The sequence below is a fragment of the Crocodylus porosus genome, unplaced genomic scaffold, assembly GCF_001723895.1.
Source record: "Crocodylus porosus isolate Cpor-Errol unplaced genomic scaffold, CroPor_comp1, whole genome shotgun sequence".
NCBI lineage: Eukaryota > Metazoa > Chordata > Crocodylia > Crocodylidae > Crocodylus > Crocodylus porosus.
The window spans coordinates 11,037,399-11,065,108 of record NW_017728943.1 but is presented as its reverse complement, the minus strand read 5'-3'; the positions used below and the strand labels follow the sequence as shown (position 1 = coordinate 11,065,108).

The following is a 27,710-nucleotide window of genomic DNA, read 5'->3' as shown; positions in this document are numbered from 1 at the left end:
CTTGCGGGGGAGAGGGAGGAGGGGGGCACGGGTTCCCTTTGCCCCTCAGGAGTGTGCACTGCAGCTGGGAGACCGCTTCGCCCCTGCCTGCAGCAGGAAGGAAGCCAGCTCTGTGCTTCTTCTCCTACAGCAGCCACTGCTTTCTGTCAGGGGCAGGGGGCTGCAGACCTGGGTCTCTCACTCTGTAGCCCTGGCAGCTGGGGACCCCCTCTAGCAGGGGGCATAGGCTGTGGGTGAGTGGCAAGGGGCACCAGCAGAGTCAGGGAGCTGTGGGAGGCTTTTAATTATGGATTTTGGGGATTTTAAATCGTAGAATTTGCAATTTTTTTTTTTTTTTTTAATTAGGGAAAACCAGGATCCCTGCTTATTATCCAAGATCCACAAACCTGGCAACCCAAGATGCCCCACTTCCTCTGGCACTGGCACCATCACAGAAGGAGTTTCTAGCTGTGTTGTCTCTGTCCTATTCCCATATACCACTGAAGTTGCCAACTTTTTGAAAGACACCACAGATATCTTAAAGAAACTAGCTTCCAGCTAATACCATACTGGCTACCATGAATGTTGCACCTCTGTATGCCAACATCCCAAATGAAGACAGATAACAAGCCACAAGGAACATTATCGCTAATAAGAAAGTTGCTTCCATTTCCATTACATTCTCCTGCTTTGTCCTGACACTAAACTAAACTAAACTAAACTATTTCAGGTTTAGGGTTTCCCTATATTTATAAATAAATACCACTACTATTGGGCACATGTATGCCTCCCTGGTATGCCAACATATTTATAACAGACCTTGAAGTCCATTTCCTCTGCAATTTACCTAAGCTACATCAATGTCATCTTTATTGTATGGACACAGTGGAGACTTAGTGAAGGGGCATGTGGAGAGGATGGATGTGTTCAAATCAGTGGGACCAGATGAACTTCATCCAAGGGTGCTGAAGGAATTGGCCTGTGTCATAGCAGAGCCACTGGCATGGCTGTTCAAGCACTTATGGTGCTCTGGTCAGGTCCCAGAGGACTGGAAGAAGGAAGGAGGGACAAACCAGGAACCTATAGGCCAGTTAGTCTCAGCTATATCCTTGGGAAAATTATAGAAAAATCTTTAAGGATCACATTTGTGGGAGTCCAGCAGGGGAAATAATACTGAAAAGAAATCAGCATGGGTTCATTGCAGGTACATCCTACCTGACTAACCTTGTTTCTTTTTTATGACCAGGTCACAAAATGCTTAGATGAAGGAGTCGAGGTAGATGTCATCTACCTGGACTTTAAGAAGGCCTTTGATATGGTATCACATTCCATTCTTGTAAGTAAACTGAGAGGCTGTGATGTAGATGATTTGCCACCCACCTGACCCATGGTGAACGGACTCCAAGATGAACATGGGTTGTCAATGTGAAGTGATCAGCAAGGCTAACTGCACTTTATCATGCCTTAGATGCATGACGAACAGGTCCAGGGAGGTGATGCTTCCTCTCTATGTGGCACTGGTCAAACTGCAGCTGAAGTACTGCATCCAGTTTTGGGTGCCGCACTTCAAGAGGGATGTGGAGAATCTCAAGAGGATTCAGAGAAGGGCCACTCATGTGGTCAGAGGACTGCAGGCAAGGCCCTATGAGGGGACTGAGGGATCTAGATCTCTTCAACCTTCACAAGAGAAGACTGAGAGGTGATCTTGTGGCTGCCTATAAATTCATCAGGGGAGGGCAGCGGGGAATAGGAGATGCTCTGTTTAGCAGGGCACCCCCGGAAGCAGTTAGGTACAATGGCCACAAATTGATGGAGAGCAGATTTAGGTTAGACATTAGAAAGAACTTCTTGACAGTAAGGGCTGCCAGAATCTGGAATGGGCTTCCAAGGGAGGTGGTGCTCTCCCCTACTTTGCAGGGTCTTTAAGAGAAGGCTAGACAAGCACCTACCTGGGGTTGTCTGACCCCAGGGCTCTTTCCTGCCCAGGGCAAGGGGTTGGACTCAATGACCTACTGAGGTCCCTTCTGACTGTAACACCTATGAATCTATGGGAAGAAATCTCTAGAGAAATTTTCACCAGAACTTTAGTTTGATGGAGGGGTGGAAGTTACTAATTCTAAAATATTCCATGCAAAAAATCTGCTTCTTAGACACTACCATATTGGTGTGCAATGGTCACATTGCCACCACATTGTATTGGAAACCAAAACTGTAGCCACTCAGATCAAAGCCAGATTCAGACTTTGCTCTAACCTGCCACAATACCAACCCTGAGACAAGGACAGAGTCCCTCTGGTTTTTGCCTATACCTACAGCCGCCTGGCTTGAGCATCATTGGTGACCTCCAACCCCTCCCAGAGAAGGATGACCATCTCAAAGTAGTCATGAGGAATAAACCTGTCCTGGTTTAAGGTCAGCCTCCCAGCCTCAAGTGACATCTCTCAAGAAGCAGGCTACTTAACTCCCACTGTTACTAAGGTACCAGGCCTTGTAACTGACCTAGATAACTTCTGTACCACAACATCAATACAGACCACATCATCATTAGACTAAATAACACTGGTATCATCCAACGTAATTCACTAGCAATTCCCCTGTCATATATGCCACCACATGCTTAAAGCCCTCTGTGGTCTATACCAGAGAGACAGGCAATCCCTGTGTGACAAAATAAATGAATACCAATATAATGCCAGCTAGAGAAAGATATGCAGGCCTGTGGCAGAATACTGTTACCTCCCTGTATACTACATCACTGACCTCAGTGTGGCTTAGGCAGCAAACTCTGAACCACTGATTTAAACAGGAAACTGCACAACAAGAAATCACCCACAGACTGCATTGGATCAATAGTGACCTACAAAAAAACAATGGTATCCGTGTTCACCATGATTTCCTGAAAAATCAACCCAAAAAAGTGTTAGTGAGGTAGACTGAGTAAAGATATGCTTTGCCAATCATCAGAGAGAGGCAGGATGAAAAAAGTAGTGACATAGAGGGAGGGAAGGCATCTCTCCACCAATCAGCAGCACAACAAATGGGGCCACCACAAAAATCAGCTCTGTGCACCTTGAGTGAGCCATGAAAAATCCATCATCTTACCACAACTTAGGTAGATCCTACATATTAAGTCTGGTTTAAACAGAGACAATCAATTGTTATCCCATTACCTGGATTACCTTTTGAAACTCTTGCTTGTTTGTTTGCCTCTCCAGCACAAACAAGCAAGCAATAAATGCATAGGGGCAAAAGAGTCGTCCCCCCTCACCCCGCCTTTTGTATTCAAGTTCCCCTTTCCTTTTATACAAAGTGTTGTGCATGCCCTTCACAGCATCTGATTTAAGTGGGTGGGCTTCAGCCAAGAAAAGCTTGTGCTATATAACAGACTAACCAAAGTAGATTATAAGGTACAGATCTACCCTGCCTTTCATTTGACTTCAGATTAACACTGCTAACTATACCTCTCTACTCACAGATTTTAAAAGCATGGGAATAGAGCCCTTCCCAACATTGTCCTTTGAGTATTTATAGCCCAGGCGTACACTTTAAGACATCCAATATATGCTGTTCCAGTACCAACTACTAAGCAGTAATGCTCAAGGCACGCCTCAAAAAATGCTAGCTCTTAGCTTTCACTTCTTTTGGCAATGTAAAAAAGTGAAAGCAATTATTCTATTGCACAGAACTCAGAAAAACCAGGAGAGTTCAAAATGTTTGTGACATTAATATATAGGGTTATTTCACTCTTAGTTTTAAGGCTCATGGGGCTCGGAGTGCAACCTCCTGTGCAATGTGGGCCACAGATTTCACCCAGTTCTTATATGTATATTCAGTCTGGGCTTGAACTAAAGCATGGCTGCCTAGCTTCAGACTGGCCAGGGACCACCATGCCATACTGGTCACAGACTCTGGGCCATATGTTGCATGGGCAACCCAGCATCTCTGCTGCATGAAGAGAGCATTAACCCCTGCCTTCTCCCCACCCCCACCGCTACATGGGCAGGAATCTCTTCACTACCACACAAGCTCCCCTGCTGATGCTTGAGTAGTACAAGACACCACCAGCTACATGAGCCTTCTAACTCAAATGCACAGGCACTCCCACCCTTTCCTAGCTCCTCACTGACACTGCTGTGGAGTCCACATTCTTCTCACCAACCCTCTTGCCATGCTGTTCTGCCCCAGCAGTCCGCAGGTTGCACATTAACCACTTATAGGCCAACGCAGCCCACCTGCCAATTGGATAGCTCTGAAATAAAGCATCTCTGATCATGCACTCTAGCCATGTGAAAATAAATATAATTTGTTGATGTACTTGGAGGGTTTGGTAAAAATTTCTTCATGAGCCAGATCTGGCCCATAGGTCATAGGTTACCAACTCCTACTCAAGGTAATTACTAGGGGTGCACCAATAAAGATTTTCTTGGCCCATTCCCTCAGGTGAGGCTATGTACAGTCTTCAACAGAGCTATGTCTGTTCTCAAAGTGCTGATTTGAATTTAACAGACTGTATCAATGGGTTAACTTCAATCCCATTGGATGTGACAGAAGTCCCACTGGAGTTCTCTCTCAATCTTTCAGAAAGATGAATTAGACATGGCCTGCACCCACTTATACCATTAAGGAGTATTCATCTCTGATACAATTCAAGGGGAACAAACTATATTAGCCTACCATTCAAAAGGAATCAGTTTTTCCAAGACTGAAGCTCATGAAAACAAACATTCCGAGTTACAGAATATATCAATTTTTTTCAGCACCAGTGCATTAATGTGCATCTTGCACATTAAAGTAGGGGAAATACCAAGTTTCTTAATGTTACAAGAATTTTAGCCTCACTCAACTTTAAATAGTGCTAGTCCCTCCCTAGAAGGATGTGACTGACTGAAACAGATGCCTATGTAACTGATAGCAGGCTCAGACATATTTAAAGCAGTTGGCATTCTAAATTTAGCAGAACAGTATCTCCAACTTACAAATTTTACCACCTATATCAAGGAACAGTCATAGAAACTAGGTAAGAAAAGACAATTCAAACTAGAGAACTTCAGAAAGGACTAGCTGCCTACCATGCAAACAGCTAGCTCTGCTGTCTCTCTTTCAGCTTCCATGCCGAAACAGGATAAAGGTAATTCAAGATGAGCAAGATAACCCACTTCTATAAAACAAAACTGAAAGACCTAGAACTGGAGGGTGCATCTATGCTCTGAATCAACTCCCAAGCAAGGAATGCCTCACTCCTTGTTTCATCCTCTGACCTTTCTTAGCTCAATATACCACTGAAAAAAATTGTTTAGCGTTAATACTTGATGCACTGCCAGAAGCTAACTTCTAACTGGGCAATGGATTAAAAAAGTCCAGTACATTTTTATGTAATCAGTTAACTGGCTTCAGAATTTGATTTAATGGAATCAAGAAATAGGGCTTTAAATGGACCCAGTTCATAATCTGAGAATATCTGAACATGCAAACTGATAAGGTACAGAAGCCTCTTTTACAGTGTATATGGGTAGCTACAGTCTAAATCTGTCCACAATATTCACTTCCAGAAGGCTTCCTGGACTATATTTTTCTAGCCCAGCAAGTCAAATTCAGCCCGCCAACAGATTAGATTTGGCCTCTGGGGGGCACCTGCCAATTGAGTGCATCTGGACCACAGCTGCCCCCCATGATGTTCCCCCCACCCCACCAGCCAGTTCCCAGGACCTAGCAAGTGGGCAAATCTCCCCCTTAAATACACACACCCTCCTCTCTGGCCCAACACATCCCACCCCAGAGCCCTCCCCTACACAATATACAAGAGAAAAAAATTATTTTGAGCTATTATGCAAACAACTCTGTATACACTACTCAAAAAAGCATGTCAGGACAAAAATATTTTAAAATAAAATTAAAATATGTTAGTTGATGTTTACTTTTTAATATATGATTTCTGTAATTTTTTTCTTTTTTCTTTTTTTTTTAAAGTGATCATTTTAACAATGTATGTGGAGCTCTCAACAGCTCACCAAAACGTAGTAAGTAGCCCTCCAGTAGAAATAATTTCCCACCCCTGTCCCAGAACAAGGCAACACTAAAATGGGGTGTGATTTTTCTGAATCAAACCAAACCCCTAGGAGGCATACTGGCCTGTAATGCAAACTCACTGTCAAAAGGAATCTCAAGGAGGCAAAGACAGGAGAGCAACTCAGAATCTCAGTTATTCAAATGCTCAGGTTCAAGTGAGAGACAGATAGGTCATTTCAGCAAGGGCAAAAGCAAAATAAGCTTAACCCAAAGAAAATTAAAGGGTTCCACCGACTGTAATCAATGGGAATTGTATGTAGAGCTAGTAGGACAAAAAGACCTCAGGATTTTCCATCAAAAACAACATGTAATAGGGCAGAATAGATCCGTGATTCCACTCTCCTCTTCTGATGGTCTACTGTACCAAAGCCCAAGAAAATCCAAAAGACAGGCAAATACCATACCTAAACTGAGGCCTAAAAAGAACTCACTCACCTGATGGTAAACAGCATATCAGTAGTCAGAAATGAAGCCCAGGATTCCTGACTCCTTCAGCCATTTCATGTTAAAGAGCATTTAACCATCTAGACCCATTATTAAAGCCCAAACTGGGGATGTAAATAACATTAAAAATATATATATAATTAAAGGAGATTAAATTAATATCAGATAAACAAGTAACTGATAATACAGCTGCTGATAGGAGCCACTTCTGGCTCCAAGACCCTTTAGAATGAGGGGAGGGAAGGATAAGGTAGGTCCAGTCAGACAACACAGCCCACATGAAGCCCTGTGCTGGGAGGGAGGGAGCACCTATGAACGAGCAGGTAATCACTTAACTGATAAGCAGGGATCCAGGTTCTCTCTTTGCTATGGAAAAAATGTGGATTTTCCCCTTTAAAGGAGGAAGCCACAGGTTTCTACTTGCAGGCTGGCAGAGGGGTAGCCAGTGGCCAGCCAGGTAGAGCTGTGGCCCAGGGCATGAGTGGTTGCACCAGTTTCAATAAACTGATTAAAAAAAAAAAAAAAAAACCCACCAAAAAACCCCAACATTTTAATGAAAGTCAGAGAATACTGTGCGTGGCAATAAGGATCCAAGATTCAGGGCAGAAAGCTGAGCACACATACTGACACCTCCAGATGCAAAAGGTCATGGATCTAAACCTTTGTTTGTCTGTACAGCTACCCTATTTGTCTTGCAATCAATAGACTCCATGACAATTTGGCAGTCTTCTGTTTATCTGGGGAGCTTTTTTCTATATGCGTGAAATCCAGGATGACATTTTATAGGGCTGTGCAAAAAGGCAGCATTTTGTTTTGACCAGCATTTCAGCAGAACAGCATTCCATTTTGAATTTTGTTTTGATTCGAAACAGCTGTTCTGTTCTGTCGAAACAGGGTTAAAACAGTGAAACTGTTTCAGCGTTTTGCCCATAGGATACAATGGGGAAGGTCAAAACAGCCTGTAACGTTGTCATTTCTGGCCTGATTTGGATGAAACTTGCAGAAAGTTCTGAGGGCATGAAGCCTGCCACGTTTCAAGGAGATAGGTGCAGGGAGTTCACAGAAACTGCACCCCAAAATATTGAAAACAAAACTTGTGTCACATGTATGTGTTAAGCCACAGCAGGGTCAAAACTGCAGGCATGCTAGCCCCTCCTGAGGCCACAAAGCTTGCCACATTTCAAGGAGACAGGTGCAGAGCTTTGAGGGAAACTGTACCTCAAGCTGTAGACAAGCAAAACTTGTGACATGGGTGACACTGTGTGTGTTAAGGTACAGCAGGGTGAAATCTGCAGGTCTGCTGGCCCCTGCAGAGGCCACAAAGCCTGCCAGCTGTCAAGGAGATAGGTGCAGAGGTTCTGGGGCCCTGCACCCCTAGCTGCTGACAGGCAAAATTCATGACATGGGTGCTTGTGCAACTGCTGCCTCTCATCAGGCAGCAGGACTAAAGATCCCCCATCACTTGCCACTACAGACCTGGCAGTAATCATTGACCACAGTATAAACAGAGCCAGCAGTGCGATGCTGTAGCCAGCAAGGCCAACAATACCCTGGCATGCATCAATTGATGCATCTCCAACAAAACCATTGCAAATAAGTGATTCTCCTGCTCTACTTGGCATTGGTGAGACCACAGCTAGAGTACTGTGTCTAGTTCTGGACTCTGCACTTTAACACGGATGTGGTAAAGAGAATCCAGAGAAGGGCTAACCATATGAGCAGAGACTTGCATGGCAAGCCATGTGGGGAAAGGCCGAGGGACTTTGGACATTTCAGCCTGAAAAAGAGAAGGCTGAGAGGGGACTTAATAGCAGCTTACTGCTACTTCAGAAGTGTACATCTAGGGCTCGGTGAACAACTGTTCACCAGGGCACCTTTGGGGAAAACTAGAAGTAATGGTCACAGACTGGACACCCTAGTTGTGAAGTAGTTTTTCTTAATGTTGAGCCTGAAACAATATTCCAGGAGTTTGTGACAAGTTTTGCCTGTCAGCAGCTAGGGGTGCAGGGCCCCAGAACCCTCCTGCACATATCTCCTTAACAGCTGGCAGGCTTTGTGGCCATAGCAGAGCCTAGCAGGCCTGCAGTTTTCACCTCCCTGTGCCCCAAGACAGACACAGTCCCAGAAGCACCCATGTCATGAGTTTTGCCTGTCAGCAGCCAGAGGTGCAGGGCCCCAGAACCCCTTCACCAACAGCTGGCAGGCTTCGTGGCCTCAGCAGGGGCTAGCAGGCCTGTAGCTTTCACCCTGCTGCACCTTAACATACACAGTGTCACCCACGTCACGAGTTTTGGTTGTCCGCAGCTTGAGGTAGTTTTCTGCAAAGACCTGCACCCATCTCCTTGAAACTTGGCAGACTTTGTGGCCTCAGCAGGGGCTAGTATGCCTGCGGTTTTGACCCTGCTGTGGCTTAACACATACACATGACATGAGTTTTCCTTTCAAGACTTTGGGGTACAGTTTCCCCAACCCCCTACACCTATCTCCTTGCAGCTTGGCAAGCTTTACGCCCCCAGAAGGGGCTACCATTCCTGCAAGTTTCAGCCAGACCAGGCCAGAAATGACAAAGTTATAGGCTGTTTCAACCTTCCCCATTATAGCCTATGGGCAAAATGTTGAAACAGCCTCGAAATGGCAAAACATTTCAGCTTGCCTTGTTCTGTTTTGACTATATCTGTTTCATTTCAATTTTGCTGTTTCAACCTTGAAATGAGTCGAAACAGCATTGAAACAAAGCTGGTGGCAAAATTTCGTGCAGCCCTAATATTTAGTGACAATTCAGAAAGATCTTTTTTTTTCCTCCCAATGGAAACAAAGTAATAGTCGTGTACACATGACATAGTACAGACCTGGACAAACGGATCTGAACCTTTATATAGGACTTTATACAAACTCACATCCTAAACTTTACAAAGGGTTGAGGGGAGGAAAAGAAAAATAAATACTACCTTGGTAGAATTTACTTCAAAAACTACTTCTGTGTAAGTTCCAGGTCAGAGATAATCTTCACGTGCCCTTCCTGGCTTCAGACACTGCCTTGCTAAGTCTCTGGTCTGTGCCTGATGTCCTCCACCTATTACATCACCTCACTAAGGTTCCCATTGGGCCAGCTGTCACCAGAGAAGCAGCTCTTGTTTGCAACACTTTTCATTTGGCAAAGACTGTCCCTTACTATCTTTTTGTATAGCATCTACCATTGAAGAGTGCCTCATCTCCTTGAAGGCTCATAAACACATCGGAATCAATCAGGAGCAGAGCCTGATGTTTATAGACTACAGATCCAGCCTCCCAGAAACCTGTTTCTTGTTTACTTCTTTAAAATTTATCTTTGGGTGCAGCCCTTTAACTGCAATGAGGAGCAGAACTTAATTTTCTGAGACATCATGAATTTCATGACTGCTGATTTGAGCTCATTTTGTTGGTGAGTTTTTCTGTTTTATGCTCCGTGCTCAGAGACAGTAGCATGAAAATGTTACCTGAATGATGCATAGGCTTTAAAGAAGAAATATATCCATATATAAAAGAGACAATACTGAGGACAACCCTACTTTACATCACCTTGCATCTGAATATCAGCAATGTCTACAGACAGTAGAACTTCACTTATGGTTTTTCCCCATGGTTCAAAATCCATATAAATTTAAAAAAATAATGAAAGTGAAGTTTAAGACCAACTAAGTAAAGCAAAAGTGTATGGGCAATGGACCACAAAATTTCACAGAGGTTCCTTCTAAAGAGAACTACGGGAATTTCTCCAAACAGCAGCAGTACATAGTTAAAGAATCCCAAGTTCTCTGAACAGGCTATGTCAAGGAAGCTACAGCTGCCACCACAAGAGGCCCCTCAGCTTATTGATTCCTGCATGGTCCCTGCAATGGAGTTTCTGAATCTAGCCTTTTGACACAAAGGTCTTGTGAGTGTTTACAAAGGGTGTGACACTCACAAAAGAATGGGAAAAATCCCTATCAGGCAGCTGCAAGCTCTTCCAAAATTAGAGGCAGGAGGAAAGGGCTGCAAGCCACATACCCTGTCTGTTTTGGATTGGAAAGGTATAAAAAAAACTCATGGAACCATGTGACTGGTTCCTTCTCTCATCCCAATTCACTAGGAGCCTCATTCATTCATTTGTTGCTCAGGCTCTAGAGCTGATCTACAAAGCTCCCAAGATTACCACTATGCTTTCAAGTACATGTTAACTAACATGCACTTAGTAGAAAATTTCCATATGGAGCCATTCAAAACTGGGTTTTACAGCTACCAGGTAAAATTGCCCCATGCGTCTGATCCACAGTCAGACCAAGAACGCCTGCAGCACACGTACACTCCTCCAGCATTAGGATTCTCCAATAACCCTAACCGGGTAGGAGAACTGGCTTATGCTACAACCCTTCCTTGTCCAACTGGCAGCATCTCCCAGAAACAGAGGCAAGGCAGGACAGGTGGAACTCCCACATACACCTCCATTTCTGCGAGGAGGGACAGAGGGCCAGACCAGGAAAAGCCACAGGTACTAGACGGGCAGGAGGCACTTTGCCAGGGCAGCACAGGACTTGTGGTAGTGGCACAGAACTTCCCTGCCCCACTGTGTTGCACTGGGTCTCAGCAGAGTAGGGAGCCCTGAACCCACAGCCAACCCCTGCCCCACGCACAAATCTGAGGGTCATGTCCCTCCTATACTCCCACCAGGAGTGTGGACACCAATGGGGAGCCAGCCCCTCCCCTGCCCCCTGGAAGAGCTGTCCCACTCCTTGTCCAGGCCCTGCAGCCACACATGGCCCTGGGCCCCAAGCCCCACATACTGCCTGAGCTGGGCTGCAGCCCAAACCACCCAACTCCCTCCCTCATTACAGAGGCCTCAATTCCCCCCCGACTTACCTGTGGGAGCAATTCCTACCCCCCCACAACTTACCTGTGAGAGCTGCTCTCCAGGCTGCCTGGCAGCCATGTGAATATCTGAATGCACACATGCACATGGTACCCCCTTCCTAATAGCCTTTCTCCTCCTCCCCCCAGACCCTTACAGGCTGCAACTCTGCCAGCTTGCAAGGGAAAAACCCATCATTTCACCATGCTTTTCTCTTTAAAAATGAAGAAATGAAAATCTGGGATTTTCTCCTTAAAAATGAAGAAATCTGGGATTCACCACGTTTTCCCATGGTGAACAGAAAGCCTGGATCCGTGTTAATGATGCATAGAAGTTTTTTTGCCAGGTGCTAAAGTACTTTGGCCAGAAGTTGCTCTTGGCAGAAAAGGAAAATTAGGAGTGTCAGAAAAGCAGAGACAGAAAAGTATAGACTATCACAGACCTGTTTTGATCCCCTGGAATTTGACATAAACTTCACAATTGATTTAAGTAAAAGCAGGACTGAAGAAAAAGTCTATTATTAAAGGGCCATCAAGGAATTTTTTTGGGGGGGAGTTTCCCCTGTTCTTTTGTAATGAACCCCCAAACTCAGAACCACTGAAGCCCCAGATAAGAAAAATGACAGTTTTCACCCAGGCACATTTTGTGTACTACATGCAATTCTAACATGAGACTCCAGTCTGCTCTGGCCTGACATAGAAAGTTGCCCGACAATGTAACATATTCAAGCCTAAGCAATACTCTGCCTTTCAGTTCAAAACTGATATAGAATCCAAGCAGAGCCAAGCCACTGAAAACCAAAAAAACCTGGGGAATACAAGCTGAAACCAAGTTCTAGTTTCAGCCATATCTAACACGTGACCTGCTGCTGATCAATTTTATTGTTCTTCCTGCATGCCCACCTATTCCTGACAAGGCTGCTCTGCCTCTTTTCCCACAAGACCTAGAGAACGGAATCTACTGATTATATTGGACACTGCTTTATTGACAGGCATTAATGTAAGATTACCAAGAATCCGTGTTTTCTTTTTCCCCATGGAAAAATGCAAAATTTCCCCTTTGAAACAGGAAACCAGAGTTCCAACCTGCAAGGGTGTTTGGGGTTAGGGGGAAGGCCACTAGAGGCAGGGGGTGCCACGTGCATGCATATACACACACCACACACATACAACCAGGCAAGGTGGTGGGTGCAGCTCCTGCAACTACCTGTAAGTAAGTCGGGGGGGGGGGAGGACAGAAGGAGGGTGGCACAGGTGACACATGGGAAGTCACAAGGCAGGTGGAACTCCACACATGCCGTGGCCACCCTTACTGCTGTGGAATATTGGGTTCATCCAAGCTGTAGCCTCATAACTTGTAGTGCCAAAACTGAGGTGGGAGGGGGCCCATGCTGCACTCAGCACCTTTGGGGCAGGTTTGGCAGCTGGGGCTGGAGGCACTGCCAGCTAGGGTGGTGGCACAGGGCTCCTGGAGCTTGGCCCCTACCCTGATGGCACAAGGGCAGTCCATGCAAAAGCTTGGCACATACTGAGGCCAGTTTGGGCCATCAGGGCAGGGGCAAAACTCCAGAAAGCAGGGGCCTTTCTGGTCCATCCACATGCTGCCCCTCAAAAGAGGGTGATTCCAGCTACATTCGCGGGGCTGCTGCCAGCTCTCCAGGCAACTGTTGGCGCAGGCAGGCAGTCTGCCTTCCCAGGGAGGCACCCGATGCAGAAACGACAGGCAGCTCCACACGGCCGTAAGCCAGAAAGTGCGGGGTCGCCTCCCCACCCTCCGCGGGAGAAGACCCCGCCGGCAACGTGGTTCGGCCCGCGGTGCGGCCGGGACCCGCCGAGGGGCTCCCCTCACGCAAGCGGGGCACAGCCGAGCCCTTCCGACGGCTTCTTCCACCCCCGCGGGGGAACGATCCACAAGCCGCGAGCCGAGCCCGGCGGCGCAGCGCCGCGCCCCCAGGACACCCCCAAGTAGGGGGCGGGGCGCGGCGCCATGTGACGGCCAGCTAGTGCCGAACGGCGCCACCCGAGGCCCGGCGCCCCGCTCGGGCCGGGCCCGCGCCGCACTCACCCCTTCATGGCGCGGCCGCGCTGGATGCGCGCAAGGCCCAGCGACGCGACGGCCTCCTCCTCCTCCTCCTCCTCCTCCTCCTCCTGCTGCTGCTGCCGCCGCTGGGCGCTTGTTCGTTCAGCCTCCCGCTCCCGCTCCCGCTCCACATGGGCCGCAGGCCACCCGCCCCGCCCCGCCGGCGTGACCCCGCGCTGCCCGCTTCAACGCAGGCACGTTCTACGTGACCCGTGCTCCCGCACGATGGCTGGATGGTATCACATGACCGCAGGAAGTAAATCACATGCCTCTTGCGCCTGTTACGCAAGTGGGAGGGATTCTTTCGCTTCCCTGGCTTCCGCGGTCGCATGCGCAGGCGGCCCGGAGCGACGACTAAGTTGCTTTGCTGCTGCTGCTGCTGCTGCTGCTGCCGCCGCCGCCGCCGCCGCCAGTTGTTGCTGTACGCCCAGGTGAGGTGCCCCCCGCTGCGGCTTCTCCAGGCCCCTGGGAGGTGGCTAGCCGGCTGGCTTGGCTGTGCCCCGGGGCCGACGGGTCCTGTCCCCGCGCCTGCGTCACGGGCTCCCGGCCTGGAGGGTGCCTCGTCCTGCCCTGCGGCGGCCGCCCCTGCTAGGGAGCGTCGCCTCTCCCGGCTCCCGCGTAGGCTGGTGGCTGCAGGAGGAGTCACGGCCGCGTCGCTCTGGCCTTTCCCGCCCCTGGGACAGGTCCATTCTAGAGCGGGTGCGTGGGCGACCGGGGCGCTTCGCTTTCGCGCGGATGCGAGGACTGGACCTTATGGCCAGAAACCGCTGTAAGTCAGTCGGTAACCAGGTACGGTTCCCTGTGCTTCTGACATGGCACAGTCTCTCCGTTTGAGCCCGTAGAGACTCTGTTTCCTGAGCCCCTGCCTCCTCTCCACATTTGTCATTCATTTATCCAAGGCTTGTTAAAGACAACCATAAAAAAGGCTCGTGGTCTTTCTTGCTTGCAACAAAGCAAGTTAGAGGAGCCTAACAAAGTTAGTTTGTTAGACCCCTCAGCTCAAAGCCACGAGTTCTGTGGCTTTTCAGAAAGATGGTGGATCATAAGGTATGCCTAGCATTTTGCTTGCTGTGTATGTAATGGCCGTCCTGCTGGCAGGGGTGGGCAATTATTTCAGGCTGAGGGCTGCTTACCAAGTTCTGGCAAGCTGTGGAGGGCTGCATTGGTAGCCCTGCCCCTTGACAGATACCCTGCCCCCTGGTTGCCATCTTATGACTGGAAGTCCCACCCCCTAACACCTGACCTTTGCCACCAGAAGTCCCTCCCCATGCCCCCAGAAGTATTCCTTTCAGCAAGAGGTTTTGCTATTTTAGAAGCAGAAAAAAACCAAAGTATAATAGTCTAAAAAGCAAACATCTACAGCATTCATTAATTTGGTTTAAAAATATATTTTTGTTCTGATTTACATGCATTTGTGCAGTCATGTTTATATACACTGCACAATAGCTTAAAATGAAGTCTCATGCTTGTATATTGTGGGGGGTGGGCTGCCAAGGGGGTGTGAGGAGGTCTGTGTATATGGCAGTGCAAGGGGGGTGTGGGTGCAGTGTATGGTGGGTTGTACATGTGGGACTCAGCCTATGAACACACACACGCTCTGCCCATGCCTACATGCATGCGCGCACATTGTGCCTGCCTGCTTGCATTCATACACGCACCCCATATTGGCACAGTCCTGTGCTCCCCAGTTGGGTGATGCAGCTGGCAGCCAGGGGGTGTTGGAACAGGGCAGGGGCAGGAAGGGAGTGAAATAGCTGGGGGCAGGCAGGGCTGGGCTTTTCAGTCCTACTGAGGGTCCCCTTGGGTCCTACTGCCTTTGGCTCCTGTCAGCTTTCATAGGCTGCAGGGGCAGATAAAATTTAGAAAATTAATATTTTTAGGGGCCCTGCAGGCTTGGGCCATACTTGGCCTGTGGGCTATACTTTGACCACCCCTATACTAGTATCATCACTTGACTGCATTGCGTTGCAAAAGGAATGGTAGTTGGGATGGTAGTTTGAGAGGGGAAGAGCCAAAATAGAAGTTCTCTCTTTGGCCCATGACTACAAAGTTAAATTGCTTTTGACTTGGAAATACTGAGAATATGTCCTGATCAGCAGTGTCCACATGACCTGCTGGAGAAGAACAGCATCAAGAAAACCGGACAGCAGACCAGGCTGGAACATCATTCATGCATAGTCATCCTGAATCACCATGTTTTGAAAAATGTGACTGCTTTTGGTTGGGCGTTGGGTAGACAAAGAAATTGTACTAGGTCTTTTGGGTACACGCATCCACCCCTGTTACTTGTAGAGCAGGGGACAAGACTGACTAAAACTTCTTGGCCTGTTTTTCCTACCTAGCATTAGTTAGCGTGTGCATGTGTACCTTATGATTTGCCAAGGAGGTAGAATTGGTTCTATGCCTCGTTTTTGCTGCTGCTTGTTATAAGGGAGACATCCTCTGGAAGCACTGTAAGATGTTTCTATTTGGGTAGGCATGTAGCAAACAAGGCTTAGTTAGGTTGTTGTTGGAGGCAAAGGGGGTTAATTTTTACTTGCTTTTATGTTGTTTTGTTCCCTTAGTGTAAGCTGCCCCAAGGCTTTCTTGGAAAATGTGATGTATCAATCAAATAAACAACCATATAAATCCTGGATCTTTGTTTTTTTTTCCCCCGCCTATTTGTGAAGTAGGACAAATCACAATGTCCTAACTGTCTAAAGAGGTTGTCTTGTCCCCATTGTCCCATTTCTTGTAACATAAGAGATGTTAGTAGAAATAGCTACCTTATCTATACCACTTTAATCTTTATACTCCCATCAGGTCCTTGCTTTTAAGATAATTAAATATATTAACAGTTGTCCTAATACAAAACACTTGTGTGATGACACTTGATGGTTTCTTCTCTTATTTGGTCTTGTCCACAATAAAACTCCATGGGTGATTGTAGGAAGCCTAGCATTTTGAAATCTCAAGTAATTAGGAAGTGAAACCCATCAATATTTTTAAACTTTTTATAAAACTGGTGTTGCCAGTTTTAAATTGCTGGCAGACATTTGTGAGAAATGATCTTAAGATTGAAGGATATTGTTCCTTCAATTAAGAACAGAGACTGATCCAAGTAAATAAGTCCTTTGACAGAAATAAAGATTTAAGTTACTTTAGACATATTAGAATTAGTTTTTGACCTTTTTAAGACTTAAGGGACTCTTCAGAAAATGCCAGCTCTTAACTTTCGTTCGTTTTTTGACCATGGAAAAATAATGGAGCACTTCTGTTGCCGTGTTTGAATTTTTTGCAAGAGATCAGAATTCTTTTAATGCAAGGGATTCCTATTTAAAATCTCTGTGTTTATTTGTGACTTGTATAGGTGTTTGCACACCTAACAGTAGGTGACATCAAAGGGATTTTGTAGCCCCCAGAGGTGTTATGACAACCGGTTGATCTTCATTCCTCCAAAAGAAGACACAAGCAGAGAGAGGAAAAACCCCTCTGCCTTTTAAATGAGGGACATTTATCTTACTACAATCTGCTGCTGCTTCTGTTGATTTGTTTCTCAGATTATTATGTTGTAGAAACTATCTGGCTTTGGAATGAAGTAATTTCCAAGCAACGGATTTCTTAAGATTTATGACTTTGTTCGTAATTCTTAGGACTGGATGGGTGATTTGAGATTCACGGTTTAAGTAACTTGTTCCAGAGAAGAATGGGGAAGTCTGCGCTGATAGTAGGTTGCCCTCTACCAGTACCCCTTGTAGCATTGAAACCTGGTTTCAGCTTCCAGACATCAATGTCAGCTTGGTTCCTGTGACAGTTTCCTTAGTTGTCAGGTGTTGATCACTGAGTGTATTGGCTTCCCTTCCAGATGGCTTTGTACAAGAGTTCTGGAGATCTGGTTCAGTTCCCTTGGGAGAATGACAGCTTGCTGTGACCCTATACTGTAAACGGCAGAACCACTGCCATTGCAAGCACCTACTCTGGACTCATTTAAGAAGCATTTGGTTGCTTATCTTGCTGGGATCCTTTGACCCTAGCTGACTTCCTGCCTGTCGGGCAGGGGGCTGGACTTGATCTCCCCAGGTTCCTTCCAGCCCTAAGGCCTATGAAATCTTGTCTAACTTCCACGTTTATTTACAGTGATGTGATCCATTATAGTTCTGCTTCTTATCACCCCCCTCCCTTTTCTGAAGGTTTTCTCAATTGGAAAGGGAAATGTAAGTCACCCAAGTTACAAGAAGCTTGCTGCAGCAGTGTTTGTCTAACGAGTACTAATCATGGAGCCCTTGCAACACATCCTGAGGAGTGCCTACACAGGGTGATCTGCACATTTCATTAGTCCGTTAGGAGAACAGAATCCGACAGAGTGCAAGAGATCTTTGCTGGCACCAGCACAATTCCCTTTGAATATAGCCCTGGCTCAGTCTGGCCAGTGAGCTACACTACCTAATACCAAACAAGAATCATCTCGGCTGAGGATTTTGACCAAAAAGGCTGAAGGACTTTCTATGTATACATATGTATACAGGCAGTCCTCGGACTTGCAACACAATTGGTTCCTGAAAACTGGGTCTTAAGTCGAAATGTTGTAACTCAGAACCAATTTTCTCATAAGAAACAATGTTATAAATGGGGGGTTGGTTCCTGAACCAAGGCCCAGTAACCTATTTTCACCAAAAATACCCCAGAATTTTGTACTTTATCAATTATAGATGAGTAACATAGCTATATTAATGTATTTATATTGTAAATAGCAATCATATTGATTTGGAAGGACTTCTTTGAGGTGACTTTGCTGGACTTTTTGAAGGGTTCTTGGCTGGAGTCTTCTCAGGAGTCTTGGCTACAGGTCTTTCTGGAGTCTTGTCTGCTTTCTTAAAGAAAGTGTTCAAGAAAGTTTGGACAGATGTTCTCCAGGGAGATGGGCAACACAGAGAACTTGTGACGTCATGCCAGTGAACATCGGATCAAGTGTTTTAAAGTTGAAACTGATGTCAGAAAATTGAAATGGGGTGTCAGTTTATAAACATTATAAGTGGGAAGCATTGTAACTTGAAATGTTGTAAGTTGAGGACTCTGTGTGTGTGTGTGTGTGTGTGTGTGTGTGTGTGTGATCACAGATGAATATCTGTGATTGATTGTGATATCCATGTGAAAGTTTTCTGTCTGCTACAGAAAATCAAGTGAGTTTTGCCAGATTCAGATGCAGGAAGAGTAATCAATGGCTTCTAAGCTTGGTGGTGTGACCCCAGTAAACTGAATCCTAGCAATGTCAGTTTAATACTGCAGGATTGCACCAGTCAGTCTCTTGCAATGAATGCAGTGCATTCAGGGCTGGCTGCTTCTGTGTTCTCATCCTGAAGTGAAGGGATTAATAAAATTATGCTTTCTAAGGCTACTGTTTTTAAGGTGGAAAAGACTTCTAAAAATTGTGGCTCTCCTGGCCAGGGACAACATTCTGTCTTGTAGCACACTGCTGGCATGTCACTATTTTGTAGTGCAAGTGATAGAATTTAAGTGGTGTACAGTTTTTTTTCTGTTAGCTAAGCTAGTGAAGGCTTTTAGTTTTAATAGCGCTAAATCACCTTGCAGACACGTTATTTACCTTGACACATTTCATTACCTATTTAAAGCACTGAGGTAGTAAGTATATTGCTGTTTCTCTGCAATTTCTTTACTGTATCAGCAGTATTCTTTCTGCAGGCTGCTGCCTGGCTCTTCCCGCTCAGCAGTGCTCTCAGAAGCTGTGGCAAAATTAGTTTCTCTGTTCAGCAGATCACTGTGCTGTCTGAGTTGCAAGCAGCAGCTGTGTAAAATCATAAAAAGATTTCTGTGTTGAAGTTAATGTATTTAACCTGAATCTTAGCAGCTGACTGGTTAGACATTTTTAACAAGGATTGTCTGCTTCCAGTGTCTGTTAATATTGGAAGCACTTGAAGGACTTTTCTGTGAATAGTAAAAGAAACTTCCTTTCCTGATAGTTGAATAAACTGAAACACAGGAAGCATCTTGGGCATTCTGACTTGCTTATTGCAGCTTTCCTCTTGGCTTTTGGGGGGGGTGGTGATGACTCATCAAGTCAGGTGACTGTCTCTGCTGTGGGTCTGGAATTTCTTCCCTTTCTGCAGCAGGATTTTTCATCCCTGTGTGCTGAGTGGCTGGGGAAGGTTGGGAAGGACAGTCTTTTACTTGTAAACAGTGAGTGTTTAACTTGGTTTCATCTGAACTGTGGATTTTTCTTTTTCTGTGGTCTGCCACAAAGCAAGGTAAGACGCTTTCTACATTTATAGCATATGGCCAGTCTTCAGGCCTTCACTCCCTGATATTGAAAGGCATCTTTGACTTCTTTTTTTTCCTGAGAGTTGTTTTACTTGATCTGGAGCTTATATTTCAGAGGTCCTTGGAGCTTGTGGTGAGGAATCAGGTCTCTACACTGAGAGTCAAAAAAGTAATTGTGATAGAATATCACAATTTTTTTTTTCTGTTAATATCAGAATGCCTTGAGGGGGAGGGAGAATCAACTCTAAAACCAAATTAATTTGCTGTAGAAAGTAGAGGTAAAAAACTAATAGACTTGTGGCCTGGCTTATTCAGTTATCTGTGGATTCGTGTATAAAACACTGAATTATTTGTGGAGGACTGAGGCAACCTACAGCTTGTTTTAACCATCTCATTCTGAAGCTAGTTCTGTTTTGGCAGAATACAGTCATGTTCAGACTAGAAAACTCCCTTGAAAGCATCTTTTGAAGTAGTGGGTTTTTGGTTGTTCATTACAAAGATAACACAGGGAGCAAATGCTTGCTAGCATCTTACATTCTATCCAGCTTGTCTGCTTATGTTTGGGGAGTTAAAGTAAAATAACTTTCATTTGTAGGCAGTTTAATGAATATTTTTGTAAGAGTAGATTAAATGTAGTAGCTCACCTCATGACTGGAGAAAGCCTTCTAAGACGCTAGAAAAACTTGGCAGAATCCTAAGGTTTCTTGCTGTATTAATATGAAGCTAATTCTAGCTGGTGGTCAGTAGTTTGTGGTGGCTAACCATGATCTCAACATCTGTCGGTCAGCATTATGTGTGCTGATATCAGCGGATCCTAGGGAGGCAGCAATTATCAGTCTCAAGCATGAAAGACCCTAAACACAGTATAAGATGAGACGAGATCCTTACGCTTGGGATTTAGTAACCAGGAATGGACTTGTAACCAACATAAGGGCACCAAGCAGACATGTTGCAGAGCTGCACACTAGGGAATGTCTTTAAAATGTGTCTAGCACTTCCAAGAGTGAGCCTTTTGAAGAAGTGTCAATGTTGAGGTGACTTTGTAGCAAAGACATAGTTTGGACCTGGGTACAGCATGGTATGGAGGCTTTCCTAGACCCAAGGTCCGCATGAGATAAGATTATAGAGGGAAGAGTGAGATGGCAGGCAGTGACGCCTTGGTAAATCAGAGTTGCTTTGTGCACAGTGGTTAGGATTTGGAACTTGAAACTTCCCTTGACTTCTCCAGCAATTTAATGGAGGAATTCCATCGTGCTTGATGTGAAGAGAGTGGTGGATAAGGAATATAGCTAGGAACACTCCAGATAAAGCACAGCAAAGTAGAGTGGAAACAGTAGGTTGGGGAGAAAAGTGAAGCCTGCAAATCAGAATATGTCTTTATCTGTCCTTGGAAAAATTGTGTTCAGGGTTGCTCCTTTACCATGTGTGTTTTGGGGTTTTTTTGTTTTTTACTCCTGGGAGCTTTTCCCAAAGATGAGTTAAGCCACTTCTGTTGTTTGGTGCCGGCTGCTATATGTTTTCAGTAGCTTCTTGGGTGTTGGCCCCTGCCTGAGTTTGTACCAGTATTGTATGATCTGCTCCAAGTCCCGTCATGCCTTTGTTGACCTGGTCGGGAGTGAGGTCATATTTCTTTACATAATTTGGTTCATCTTTTTCCGGCAGCTAAATGATTTATGAGTATGACTAGCTTGGTCTGCATTAAAATCACCACGGTCCTTGTATCAGCATGTTTTCTTATAAAGTCTAGGTAGATAGTGCCTAGTTCTTCAGAAGCATTGGCCTTGGGGGTTCCATGGGCAAAATCCTGCAATAGTGTAAGCATTCTAGGTCTAGCTGCTTTTTTGATGTGAGCAGCAGTTGAATGTAAAGTATGCAATAGTTTTTATTTGGTTTGCAAGCCAAGATGGGTAGGAAAATACTGCTAGATCCAGTGCTTCAGATTAATCTTGGTGTCCATATAAGAGTCAGTCACCTGGTGCATCAGCAACTTTAAAAATGTTCTTCTAGTACTTAGATATGAGTTTTTATTGGCCAACCCATGCACAGAAGGACTCGCTTGCTTTAACTTAGTGGAACACAGAACCTCTGATCTCTAGATGATCAGTTCAATCCAAGCTGGAAGGGACTGAGTCATGGTCATCTGTGTCTAGCTTCTTGAATGAATCGCTGAAGTGAGCACTGGGGCTTGGAAAATTCTACTTGCTTAGGGTGGTAGGCATTGTGGCAGAGTGAAGTTGGGGGAAAAATGAACTGTTCTGTGGAACAGACCTGGAGTAAAACTGCCACAGAAGAAGGTAAAGAGCAAGGAGTCCATATATGACAGAAGAGTGGGTCCTATGGCCTGGAAAGCAGCTGCTGTCTACCCCACCACCTGTAGAGAGCAGACTGAGATAAGAGCCCTGCAAGAGGGTGGGCATATGTATGGGGTTGGCTAGTGGTAAAGCATACATCTTTTTGCCCTAATGAATAGGTCTTGGGGCAAATAGCTATTCCTTATGGAGTCCTAATGTTGGCTCTGGCAGAGAGTTGTGTGAGTAAATTCAAGCCTGTTCTGAAAGGCACAGTGGTGGGGGTAAATCATTTGCCAGTATTGGGTCCACCCTGTGGACACTTGGGAGCCCTTGCTCTCTATGGCTAGCAACACAGCACTTTTAAAATCAGAATGGTGTTCCTGTGACATGCAAATAAGATAGCACAGAAGGAGTAGGCTTTTTGCCTAGCTAGATCTGTAACAGCATAGTAACACACGTGGAACTGGGGAGGGACAACAAAACAACATGGTTCTACTTGGAGAGCATTTCGTAGAATCATAGAAAACTAGGGTTGGGAGGGACCTCTGGAGGTCATCTAGTCCAGCTCCCTGCTCAAATCCAGACCATCCCCAACTAGATTATCCCAGCCAAAGCTTTGTCTACCTGGGTCTTGAAAAGACGGAGCTTCCACAGCCTCTCTGGGTAACCTGTTCCAGTGTTTTACTACCCCTCTAGTGAGAATTCTTCCTAGTATCTAACTTAAACTTCCCTTGTTGCAGCCTGACACCATTGCTCCTTGTTCTGTCATCTGCCACCACTGAGAACAGTCTAGCTCCATCCTTTCGAATCTCCCTTCACGTAGTTGAAGGCTGCTATTAAATCCCCTCTGTCTTCTCTTCTCAAGACCTAAATAAGCCCAGTTCACTCAGCCTCTCCTCTCAAATCATGTCCCCCAGCCCCCTCACCATTTTTGTTGCCCTCCACTGGATTCTATCCAATTTTTGTCCGCTTCCTTTCAGTAGTGGGGGATCGAAAACTGAACACAGTACTCCACATGTGGCCTCACCAGTGCTGAATAGAGAAGAATAATCACTTCCATTGACCTGCTGACAACGCACCTATAAATGCAGCCCAGTATGCTGTTAGCCATCTTTGCAACAAGGGCACACTGTTTGCTCATATTCAGCTTATTGTCCACTGTAACCACCAGGTCCTCTTCTGCAGAGCTGCTGCCCAGCCTGTACTAGGACATGGGATTATTCTGTTCTCCGTGCAGAACTATGCACTTGTCCTTGTCGAACCTCATGAGATTTCTTTTGACTCAATCCTCCAATATGTCTAGGTCACTCTAAATCCTAACCATACCCTCCAGTATACCTACTACTCTCCCCGGCTTGGTGTCATCTGCAGACCTGCTGAGGGTGCATGCTATGCCATCTTCCAGGTGAGTGATGAAGACATTGAACACAACTGGCCCCTGGGGCACTCTGCTTGATACCGGCTACCAACTAGACATAGAGCCATTAATTACTACCCTGAGCCCAATGCTCTAGCTGGTTTTCTATTCACTGTACAGTCTGTTCATCCAGCCCATACTTCTTTAGCTTGCCTGTGAGAATGCTCTGAGAAATGGTATCAAAAGCCTTGTTAAAATCAAGGTATACCACATCCACTGGTCTCCCTGTGTTCATAAAGCTAGTTGCCTTATCATAGAAGGCAGTTGGGTTAGTCAGGCATGACTTGCCCTTGATGAATCCATGCTGACTGTTCCTAATCACCTTCTTCTCCAAGTGCTTATAAATGGATTCCTTGAGGATCTGCTCCATGATTTTTCCAGGGGCTGAGTTGAGGCCGACTGATCTGTAGTTCCCTGGATCTTACTTTTTCCCTTTCTTAAATATGGGCACTATGTTTACCCTTCTCCAATCGCCCAGGACCTCTCCTGATAGCTGTGAGTTTTCAAAGATTATAGCCAGTGGCTCTGCAATCTTATCAGCCATCTCCCTCAGCACCCTGGGGTGCATCCTATCTGGCCCCATGGACTTGGATATATCCAGCTTTTCTAAATACACTAAAAGCTCTGTTATCCAGCATCCCCCTGGAATGGGGGATGCCAGATAACAAAATATGCTGGTTAATTGAGTGGCCCGAGCAGACATCCTTGCCTGTTCGGGCCATTGCTGCTTCTGCCCCGTCTGGGGTGTTGCTGCCCTTTCCGTGGGACAGGGAGGTGAGCCCCGCACAGCCTGTTACGTCCCCAGGCCGTAGGGGCTCAGCAGCACAGCTGCTTTCTCTCAGGCCATGGGGGCTCGGCAAAACCGGAAGTGCCACAGTGGGCATTTCCAGTTTCACTTCACCTTACAAGCTGGCATGCCAATTTTAATAGAGTATGCTGGCTTGTAAGGTGCCAGTTAATGGAACTTTTACTGTAGTCCCTAACCTGTTCTTCTGCCACAATTGGCTACTCTCCTCCTTCACAAACTGCTGTTAGGTGCAGCACTCTGGGAGCTGCCCTTGCCTGTGAAGACTGAGGAGAAAAAAAGGCATTGAGCACTTCAGCTTTTTTTTGCGTCTGCTGTTACAAGGTTGCCTCCCACATTCAGTAAGAGACCCATACTTTTCCTGATCCTCTTCCTCCACTTGGTTTAGTGATCTGGGAGGTTCAATGAAAATGGAGTCCTGCTAATACTCTAATGCATGTTTTGTAGTATTGTATGTGGATACTGTCGGTTGAATATTTAAATCAGTATTTCTGAGTAGTCTGTCATATCTGGCCTGAAGGAAGTCAGATCGCTGCTTGCTGGATTAGGTTTCTTCATGCCCTGTGTCAAATTAACTGACTTTCTTTTTTGGCAGGTAAAAAGGGCGAGATGGACTTCTCCAAGATACCAAAAATCCGTGATGAGGACAGAGAGAGCTTGTTTGGCTATGTCCATGGAGTCTCAGGACCTGGTATGTGCTACTCAGTGGGGGAAGTGGGGAGTCATATCTGGATTCTGCATCTTCTGAAAACACAGATGAGTTTGTCTGCTTGGGGAAGTATAGTAAAGCCCCCAGTGTAGTTAGTTATCTTGTCCCATTCCCTGCCTAGAGAAGAAGCCCTCCAGGGTTGTTTGCTTCTTGATATACTTGTGCTGAAGCGTGAGAGACTGAGCTGTCTCTGTGAAATGTTACTATTCATTACCCTTCAATGGTCTGCCATTTTGTGCCAGTTGTATCTCTTTAAAAATTGATTGTTGGCATTTATAGTGGGAAATATCAGCATAGTAAGTCCGTTTCAGAAGCACAGCAGAGTCATCGTGGTTCGTTCTACAAGGCTTCCTTGGCATACTTTTAATTCTTTTCCTACTCTTATTTATATTCCTGGACAGTCTGTCTTGTCTTGGTGTCAGCAGCTTTCAGACACTGGTCCTCAGATGAAGGTTGAGCTTCCTTAGGAATGTGGCTCCTTGCACAATTTTTTTCTTTAGTTAACCAAGCTATGCCATTAATACATTTCTCTAATGTAGACAGGATCTAGGTCTAAAGGTGGAAAATACTCCTTGTGAGGGTAAGGTGGCTTTCTAGGAGGATGGTTATTTAAACCCACCTAGTCTCTGACAAGGGTTAAAACACTAATCTGGTGCTGATCCAGAATATGTTATGACTGCAGTAGTTTCTAAAGACATCAAGCTGTGATGGAGATCTGTTGAGCCCAGGAAAGTGTGTGTGTGCATGCACACACACGCGTGTCTGGAGGGGGGTGGGGGGGGTCTCAATAGCTGGGGTGGCCGTCCCACAACATGCATGCCACTACTAGTCTAGGCAGTCAGTAAACATAAGTACCAGAATGGAGACAGGGAGGACAGGTTGTGGAGAGGGCAGGACTCCTCAAGCAAGAGGTGAAGCCCCCCATCCCTTTTTGCGCCTTCTGCTGCTCCCGTGCCATCCTGAGGCTGACAGGGTCTCTGTACTCACCCTCCTGCCTTCAGCTTTTGCTTCCTTACACCCCATCTGGGAGTGACATGGCTTTCAGCCATTTAGAAGTTGGACAGCTGCGCTCTTAACAAGTACTTGGCCTAGCTTGATATTAGCAGCTATGTTTAACAGATCCTTACTTTACTTTCCCAGAATCCTGATTATGGCTTAAGTATAAGCTTATTGATTCTATACCAGCTTACACACACATTATTTGTAACATAAGCTTTTGATATGTATGTAGTCCTCACCCATCATTGTGATTTGTCAGTCACTGACCACATCCACAATCTATAGCTCAAGTCCCACTGCTTCTATTCTGGCACTCTGCAGTGCAAACTGTTGGGTATGCCTCTGGAAGAACAGGGATCGGATCAGGGCAGGTTTTGGGGAGGGCAGCACTTAATTTGTGCCATGCCTGCCAGAAAAGTTTATCACAATTGTTCTACTAAATCCATTATCTACTGGGTTTCCAGCACTCCTTGTTTTATTTTCTGAAGAAAAAACTTAAAACTGGCAAAGGAGAGATTGACCCAGATGGTTTTTTTTTTTTTCATGCAGTGGTTACTGCCTGTAACATGGCAGGTGCAGCCATGTACGAGTTGGTACGAGTTGGCCACAGTGAGCTGGTGGGAGAAATTATCCGACTGGAGGGTGATATGGCCACTATCCAGGTTTATGAAGAAACATGTATCCTTCCCTTTGTTCCTGCTGGACTGTTTGGCTCTAAAGGTAGGGCAATTAATAGAATAGAGAAAATAAACCCATTTGAATTAAACCAGATGTCAAGATTACTCAGTAGCTTCCAGATCTGTAGCTGCAGGCAAAAGCATCTGTTCTTTGTACCTCATGCAGGCTTTGAAATCTTTTACAATGAGGCTTTTCTTCACAAGCTACACTTGCCTTTTTCTTGAAAATTAGTTGCTGGACATTGAGGTGCATTTGTTTAAGCAAGGAAATTTAGCCAAGTCCCAGGACATCCTTAAGCTGCTCCCAGTGCAGATGCTCCTACTGAGTCAGTAGTAGCTTCTGGAACAGGAGCTTCTGCCCCAGGGAAAAGGAAGTTGCACTGTGCACTTCTCCTTTCCTCAAGCAGACCCTTCTGCTATAGCCTTGTTACTAACCGAGTAGAAGCATCTGCAGTGGGAGCAGCTTGAGGGTGTTTTGGGGCTTGGTTTTGTTGTATTTCCTCACTTGCCAGCAGTATAAATGTGGGTATCTGCAGTAGGAGAAAGCGGCAACCTATAATACTTCATTAACTCCCTAGCTGCTGGCTGACTGGACATTTTCCTCCATCAGCAGCAGTATCTACCCCAGCAGCAGCTTGAGGATGTCCACTCAACAAAAGGAGGGCAGTAACTCTGCACATGCTGAAGGAACATACTTAAACTGTTGCTGGTGGGGGGAGTTGTCCACAGCCAACAGCTAAGGGGTTAAGAGAGCAGTTTAGCAGTTGTTCCCTTCTACTACAGCTGCCCTCTTTATACTGCTAGCAAGATGAATCTTTTTCTTTGCATAGTCCTCTGAAAAAGGGGTGTATGTCTTAATGGAGTGGGGGAAGGATAGTAAGCAAGTTCATACAGTATGTTGTGTCACCTGGTATAACCTGAGTAATAACCCCCTCAAACTACAGTGCTGCTTCTATAATGCAGACTATGCTTACCAATAAACAAGTTTTGAATTTTGACTTCAGATACAAGTCAAACGCTGAACTCTGTCTGGACATAGAGGGCTACTACTACTACCTCATTGATGAATACAAACTATAAATAGCAAAACTACCAAGCAAAATCAACTTTTTTTTTTTTTTTTTT

The 27,710-nt window shown here is 45.7% G+C and overlaps 2 protein-coding genes across 5 annotated transcripts in view; one reads left to right on the top strand and one right to left on the bottom strand.

The window, feature by feature from the left end:
- The window catches only part of NAA50 (N(alpha)-acetyltransferase 50, NatE catalytic subunit), a 34,460-nt gene extending 20,883 nt beyond the window's left edge, over positions 1 to 13,577 (bottom strand). Inside the window, exon 1 of one of the 2 annotated variants that reach the window (XM_019548681.1) lies at positions 13,418 to 13,577. In XM_019548681.1, the coding sequence (XP_019404226.1) occupies positions 13,418 to 13,425 (8 nt within the window). In that variant the 5' untranslated portion in view covers positions 13,426 to 13,577. The remainder of the gene's footprint in view (positions 1 to 13,417) is intronic. The other variant, XM_019548682.1, reaches the window with a different exon arrangement.
- A 176-nt stretch (positions 13,578 to 13,753) lies between these two features.
- The window catches only part of ATP6V1A (ATPase H+ transporting V1 subunit A), a 33,343-nt gene continuing 19,386 nt past the window's right edge, over positions 13,754 to 27,710 (top strand). The window contains exons 1-3 of one of the 3 annotated variants that reach the window (XM_019548679.1): positions 13,754 to 13,863; positions 24,796 to 24,891; positions 26,458 to 26,586. In XM_019548679.1, coding sequence (XP_019404224.1) covers positions 24,810 to 24,891; positions 26,458 to 26,586 — 211 coding nt within the window. In that variant the 5' untranslated portion in view covers positions 13,754 to 13,863; positions 24,796 to 24,809. Of the gene's footprint in view, positions 13,864 to 19,590; positions 19,675 to 24,795; positions 24,892 to 26,457; positions 26,587 to 27,710 lie in introns of those variants that run through there. The other 2 variants (XM_019548680.1, XM_019548678.1) reach the window with 2 other exon arrangements.